This window comes from Cryptomeria japonica, chromosome 4 (genome assembly GCF_030272615.1).
Source record: "Cryptomeria japonica chromosome 4, Sugi_1.0, whole genome shotgun sequence".
NCBI lineage: Eukaryota > Viridiplantae > Streptophyta > Pinopsida > Cupressales > Cupressaceae > Cryptomeria > Cryptomeria japonica.
The window spans coordinates 188,412,326-188,419,712 of record NC_081408.1 but is presented as its reverse complement, the minus strand read 5'-3'; the positions used below and the strand labels follow the sequence as shown (position 1 = coordinate 188,419,712).

The window sequence follows — 7,387 nt, the reverse complement described above, 5'->3', positions numbered from 1 at the left end:
TCTTCAATAATCATTAAACATATTTACAAAACCAGACCATTTACTATCATTTATCCTTCACAACATTTATAGAAGCCTCTTCTTCATAGTAGTACTTCCTGAAAGCCTTGGGTAGATAAACATGAAGCAAAAAACAAAATAAATTGACACCAAAACACGAGATTCGTCACATCAAGAGCCCGATCGTAATTGTTCCATGGCTCGCCCGCCCTATCTTTCCCAAATTCCGTGTCTAGCCACTTGAAAATGGTGAAAACCCTACACGTATTGTAAAAAATTAGGGACGAAAGCTCTGGTAGGCAGCGAAAGCCTCTGCGAATTAAACGTCACGCTCTCCCAGAAAATCTATGTAGAGAACAAAAAAAACATGGGGTGCCGCCGCCAAAATGTCGGCCTTGTGCCCTGCTATAATGCTGCTGAAAATGTAAACCAGAGGGAAAACTAAGCCTACGACGGTGCCCAGCGAGACGTAGCAATCGAAGAGGCAATTGCGGGAAAATACTGGCTTGGGAGGGTTTGAAGTTGCAACGGTGATTGCAAGAGAAGCAATTTTGGACATGATCAGGATATATATTGCCGAGAAGAAGAATAATAGAAGGTCTTGGAGGGTTACGAGACAGCGGGCCGTGAAGATTATCATGATTGCCATGGCGTTGAGTTGTGTGAAGCTTAGGGTGTCTGTCATGGATTTTTTCAGCCCTGGAGATTCGACCTCGTCACCTATGGGGACTGCTCTTGCGCCTGATATTATTTAACTTACTTTGTTATTTTTTTGGTTTAGTGTGAGACACTCTCATGTACACGGTGCTGAGTTGGGGCTCTTAGTGGTTACTAGACTGGACATGTCAGGCTTTCCTTGGAGTTGCAAAAAACGTGTTGGTTGAATGGGTTTGTAGGTGGGCTCCATTCGACGTGTTTCTGGACCCACCAATCCTTTTTCAATGCCCTATGGGAATGGGAGGTGAAAGGCGAGCTATTTCTCATTGGCGCATAAAATAATGTATAGTAGAAGCCATCGCGTGAGGGACATAGTTTTTCGATACCACACGGGAATGATGAACATCTTCGGAATAAAACTGCCGACGAAAATGAATGGCCCAGATTATTTAGATCGTTTTGCGCATTTCTATAGAATCCCCACCGTTGATCTTTCAAGCTAACTCAAATACTTCAAATAGGGTACGCCTTCGGCGTAAAAATAGAATATCTAATAAAAAAGGTAACATTAAAAATATTCTCATCAAAGAAAATAGTAATAAAAGAAATATTTTAATTCTAAATATGATTATTCTACAGTAACTAAAATTTGGATAATACAAATAATTATAAATTAAATTAATTTTAATAATTTTTAATTATTATTTGTAATTTCATAAAAAGATGTAAATAACTAAAATCAATTTTACAATTCAAAGAAAAAGGAAAAGATGAATTAGAATAAAGCTAATTACTTTTTTTAATATAATTTTTTTCTTTGTAGAAACTTAATAATATATTTAGTTTCCTATTTTTTCTTTTTCTTTTTTAGAAACTTAGAAAACAAGATAGAATATCTTAATAAAATAAATAATATTGAAAAAATATTCTTATTAGATTTTTTCCTTTATGAACTTTTTGTTTCTAATTAATAATATTTAAATATATATATTTTAATTTTTTATCATAAAAGATATCTTTTTAAAAATTAATATAAATTTAAGTATGTGGTTGTGATTAATTCTATAGTCATTGATTTCACAAAGTGAGTTGAAATCTTCATATAGGGCATGCCTTCGACAAGCCAGAATATTTTATTAAATTAAAGATTTTAACTTAAATAGTAAACAATATTTAATTACTCTACAATAAACAAAATTTTAATAAGACAAAAATACAAGTTAGATTAATTCTAATATTTTTTAATTATTATTTCTAAATCCATAAGAAGACATAAATAGTTAAAATTAAATTTTAATAAATAAATAATTTTGAAAAAAAAAAAGAAGTACAAGGATTAAAATAAATTAAAAAATAGAATATCTAATAAAAAAAGGTAACATTAAAAATATTCTCATCAAAGAAAATAGTAATAAAAGAAATATTTTAATTCAAAATTTGATTATTCTACAATAACTAACACTTGGATAATATAAATTAAATTAATTTTAATAATTTTTATTTATTATTTGTAATTTCATAAAAAAGACGTAAATAACTAAAATAAATTTTAGATAAAAGAAAAAGGAAAAGATGAATTAGAATAAAGCTAATTACTTTTTTTAATATAATTTTTTTCTTTGTAGAAACTTAATAATATATTTATTTTCCTACTTTTTCTTTTTTAGAAACTTAGAAAACAAGATAGAATATCTTAATAAAATAAATAATATTGAAATATAAATTAATCATATTTAAATATATATTTTTTAATTTTTTATCATAAAAGATATCTTTTTAAAAATTAATATAAATTTAAATATGTGGTTGTGATTAATTCTATAGTCTTGCATCCTTCTCCTCAAATTTAAATCATTGATTTCACAAAGTGAGTGGAAAACTTCATATAGGGTATGCCTTCTGCATAAAAATAATATTTTGCATTCAATTCACTTTAAAAAAAAAAGAAAACAATTTTGCTAAAACTAATTTAACAAAAGTCATATTTCGCATTCATTCACTTTTTGAAAAAAAAACCAAACCTTAAACCTTAAACATCCCAAATGCAATTATGAATATACTGCATGAGTGTGTGCAAGTGCGTTGGGTTCCATCATGCATATTCTTACTAAGAGTTCTCGTCTTTGACATGTACCTGCATTAACTTGCACTCAGATTTGCATTAGTGGTCAATACCATAACTATATTCAAAGCATGTACAAGATATTAAGTTCATAATCATAATTTAACTTTATTTTAATTTTAATTTTATTTCATACATTTGAATTTAACCATTTAATTTTACCAATCACACTTAAAAATCAAAATAACCAAATATCAAACATAATGAATTATGTCTAATAGTCTATCAATTATACTAATAATAATGTAAGCATAAGATCAAATGTGACTTGATTGAAACTTTCACCAATGCAGACTTTAGAGATTTCCATAAATGTTACTTCCTGAGTAGGCACCTGTGGTGAAGTTCAGTTTGATGCAGTTGACAATGCCAAAAGTGATTTGGAAATTGGCACAGACAATGACAGCTTTTGAGATTTTTGAGGAATTTGAAGATTTTGTAAATGATCACTAATCATTTACCCTCTTCAGAAACCAATAATCTCAAATTTGCTGAACAAGGTGAAGAATATGTTTTGTTAAAACTTATCTCATGCACTTCAATTGTACAAGGTGAAGAGATCTTGTCATCATAAGTAACTCCAAGGGTTGCAAATGATCGTGAATGAAGAGGTATATAATACTATCTTGACCTTATCTGAATGAAGCTTCAATTTCCTCCAATGTTCTACCCTTGCTCTCAGGTACACGCAATGCAACAAAGGCTAGTGTCAAAGCACTAATAAAAGCATAAAGTAGAAATGTTCCTGCATCAATATTTTCATATATAAGTCTTAATGATTCAGTAATGAGAAGATTTAAATATTGTTTGTTATTTGTTTTCTATAGAGAAATGACAATACCTGCAGAGCTCCACTCTAAAAGCATATTGATTGTCATGGTCACAATCCAAGATGACAACCAATTTGTCAAATTTGCTACACTGCCACCAAGACCCTTGACATTCACAGGGAGAATCTAAAGTATGAAGAACCAAAAGAAGTCAGCTAAAACAATATTCAATACATTAGATCACTTGCACTAAGAAGATACTAAAGAAGAATTTTGGCAAATATAATCAGTGTGTTGTAATTATTGATTCGATTGCTCTGTTGCACAAGATTTTTCTTTAAGGGTTAAAACCTTAGGACAGATGCTTAGCAAAGAAGGCACGATACCTCAGATATAATAATCCATGGAATGGGTCCAATACCAATGGAAAATGAGATAATGTAGACCTACATTGAAAAAATTCTAATCAGTCATTAAGGTGCAAATAATGTCTATGACGGAAACTTAAAAGCATCAGAGCAGAAAATGTGAAAAAAAAATTTCAAGATGAAATGCCTGCCAAGTTCTATTCCAAACATACTAGGAGACTAGTTAATGCCAAAGCACTGAAGAATGTTTGCATAGCTGAGTCTCCAGAGAGTTGGTTCTGCAAATTAACCAAGACATTGAAATTAGCTGTGGGAAACGAAATTATGAATTAGGTGATAATTATAAAAGATGTACTCAGATGCTTAATATCTGTAATCTAGTCAAATGAAATTGTATTTCTGTTAGTTAACCACATAAGATAGCAAGAGTATATTCCATTTGAATGACTCAAAGAGTCAAGATAATATCTGTAATCTAGTCACATGAAATTGCATATCTATTAGTCAACCATATAGAATGACAGGAGTATATTCCAAAATACGTAAGTCAAAAAGTGTCGAGATAAAAAAAAAAAAGAATACCTTCAAATAAAAGGCAAGACCAACAAGGAGAAGGCATATAGTCATTCCTCCAGAGGAGATCTGTCCATTTCAAAACAAATTCATACTTGATTTTTAGTGATCACAATGCAACTTGTCCAACCTATTGTAGCAAAGGCTTGCAATAGGCCTCATACTTACAATTAGGAGTATCCGTCTTCCAGTTTTGTCCATTAACCATGCAGTAATTGCAGTCATGATGACCTATTCAATGGTATCAGAAGATTATTTAGATTAATAAAGTTCATTACCATTAGTTGAATTTGGATCATGCATGACAATTAGTTAATTTCAGGACTAAGAAAAAAACCTGAATACATGCAAGCCCAACAGATGCAGCATTGGCCGATGAAATTCCTTTCATGATACAATGAAACTTGAAATTAGCAACTATATTTGAAGAAATTCAGCCATGTAGACTAAAACTTTCTATCTACTTTATTAGTCTGTACTCTGTACACAACGCATTAGATAAAAATAGCCAAGAAAGAACCCTTCGAATTTAATTAGTCTGTACAAACTGGAACAAATGACATGTACCCTGGAATTTCTTAATATATATGTATATATATAATTACACTCACCAGCAGACTTGAAAATAGAGCTGCTGTAAAACATAATGCCATTGACTCCTCCCAATTGCTGTAATAAAAGCAGCCCAATGCCAATCTGACAAAACAAAAGATGGTGTGAAGTTAAGATCATAAATACTCACCATTAAAGTCAAAAGACATAATATATTCTTTCTGATGTACTTCCCAGATGTGAGGGTGAGAAGACTTACAGTCAGAGGGAGTGCATATCTTCGTTCACGTAGTTCAGACAATTTGACACTGGTTTGTTGATTGTTAGTCTCTACAACACTCTTATTCATGGAAGAGTTTTGGGTTAATTAAAAATGTAATTCCCTTGAGGAAACGAAGACAATTTTTGGGCGGCATTATTCATTAAAACCCAGGTGCACATATGCCAGAAATGAAAGAACAAATTGTCACCTTAATTTCAACTGCTTCAAAACATATATCAGCATCAGAACCACGAAGGGATTGCAATGAATCTTCATATAGTGGACTTTTTTTCTTTGCCTGCACAGTAACAGGCATACATTTGAAATGATGAATAATCTGGAACTGCTGTTTGATGTTACAAAATGCTAAATATCTTTTCATTACCAGTAATGAATATATAATGTTAGAAATCACCAGCCATCTAGGAGATTCTGGGATAAAAAAGAGCCCAATGATCAATAGGGCACAGGGCACTAAGCCTGTAGAACCCACATATCAAAAAGAGATCAAGATCTCTAACAAAACGTAATCTGAATTTCAAAATGAGCACATAAATGAATCCTTGAAATGGAGCTATATTACTCTTGGTCGTATACCTGCAATTGCTAAAGACCTCCAGTGAAGGAAAAGTCCAAAAAGATACGCTAGCAGTATGCCAATTGAAACAGAAAGCTGTACCACAGAAAGCCACACAAAAAGTCACTGCTAAGATTCTTAAATCTATGAGACAATATTCAGTACTAAAATATTTACCTGTGTTACTGTGCCAAGACTTCCCCGCAAGTGTTTGGGAGCTATTTCAGCAATATATATTGGTACCTAAGGTCAGGCAGCAGTAGTAAAAAGCACCATGGCTTAATCATGACTCCAATTTTTAGCATTAATAATAGTACCAAGAAAGCATGTTATAGGTTTTCCTTCTTGAAAAGCTTGACTGAAAATAGCCTAACTTACTGTGAATGAGATAACTCCCACCCCAAATTCTGTCAACAATCTTCCCAAATAGAGTAATGAAGCATTCTGCAACCAAAAACAGACATGTCACAGATGAGTGAATTGTACCAAAGGATAGCAATCACTTCTGAGAATCCTTAGATTTATTTTCAAAATTTTTGATACTCTTGACTGTGCCAAGGTGATGACAATCCATCCAATAATATTGGGTACTGCAGCCACCACTAATGCCTGTTTTTAAAAAGTAAAGAAACAATCAGAATTTGTGGGGAAAGAAAAAATTGAAAGTCGAGGGATGTCCTTGAGAGAAGAAGAACGCATCTAATATAGTGGCATTCCAAGCTTACTCACCCCTTTTCGTCCAATGGTATCAGCTATGTGTCCACTGACTATTGCTCCTAGCATTGCCCCAACATTTGAAAGCGACCCAAATACAGAAAACTGTTAAAAAGAAATCAGCTTTTGAATATATCTGTTCATCCAATTAAGATCTTGTTTTGCATGTAAAACTAAGATCAGCAATCAAACTGACTTGTAATTACAACTTCAACTATAGGGCCTGAAAAACATACCTCAGAAAGACTTAGGTCAATACTGCTTATAATCTCACTTTGTGTTGGTGATGAATACCCAATCTACAATAACATCAACACCTTGGTGAGGTAACAAGTAAAAATACACTGTCAAACTCCTCTGTTTTCAAATGAAGCCCCACATGCACCATCTAAAATTGGACAGTAAGAAGAAATTGCCGAGATTAAAATTCAAGCAATCAAAGTTTACTATCACCACATCCAACTGGCAGGTAATACTGAGGTTACGTAGATTGGAAAAAATGTTAACACTGATTGTAACATGATTTAATACTGGGTGTAATTCTGCTAAATTCTCATCCTATACTTTTTACTCAGCAGATTAAATATAAAAGACCACATTTATCAATTGTTGTTTTTCGCTCTAACACATTTATCTACCAATCTGGATTTTGCTTTGTAGTGGATTTGTGAGGTGATCTAGTTAAGAGTTTCCCTGTCCATCGAGAAACATAATTAACAACATGATGGGAAAGTGAGATCCATAATTTGATAGTGTGATCTTTCTTTGGAATTTACAAAATTTCCGTCAGTC

At 32.2% G+C, this 7,387-nt stretch overlaps 1 protein-coding gene across 1 annotated transcript; it reads right to left on the bottom strand.

Moving 5' to 3' along the window:
- Nucleotides 1–3,349: 3,349 nt before the first annotated feature.
- LOC131875010 (sugar transporter ERD6-like 6) lies at nucleotides 3,350–6,700 on the bottom strand. The gene is made up of 16 exons (XM_059219009.1): nucleotides 6,611–6,700; nucleotides 6,425–6,490; nucleotides 6,260–6,325; nucleotides 6,059–6,124; nucleotides 5,902–5,977; nucleotides 5,720–5,784; nucleotides 5,513–5,602; nucleotides 5,302–5,382; nucleotides 5,102–5,186; nucleotides 4,828–4,874; nucleotides 4,659–4,721; nucleotides 4,500–4,559; nucleotides 4,130–4,195; nucleotides 3,936–3,995; nucleotides 3,621–3,735; nucleotides 3,350–3,524 (listed from the first exon to the last, which is right to left on the bottom strand). The coding sequence occupies exons 1-16, from the start codon at nucleotides 6,662–6,664 to the stop codon at nucleotides 3,412–3,414; spliced, it is 1,173 nt and encodes a 390-aa protein (XP_059074992.1). The 5' UTR covers nucleotides 6,665–6,700; the 3' UTR covers nucleotides 3,350–3,411.
- Between the last annotated feature and the right edge of the window lie 687 nt (nucleotides 6,701–7,387).

Coding starts and splice junctions, on each gene's coding strand:
- LOC131875010 (XM_059219009.1), bottom strand. CDS start 6,664: ATGCTAGGAGCAATAGTCAGTGGACACATAGCTGATACCATTGGACGA. Junction 6,326..6,424: donor TCACCTTGGCACAGTCAAGA/GTATCAAAAATT, acceptor TTTTGGTTGCAG/AATGCTTCATTACTCTATTT. Junction 5,978..6,058: donor GTCTTGGCACAGTAACACAG/GTAAATATTTTA, acceptor TCTGTGGTACAG/CTTTCTGTTTCAATTGGCAT.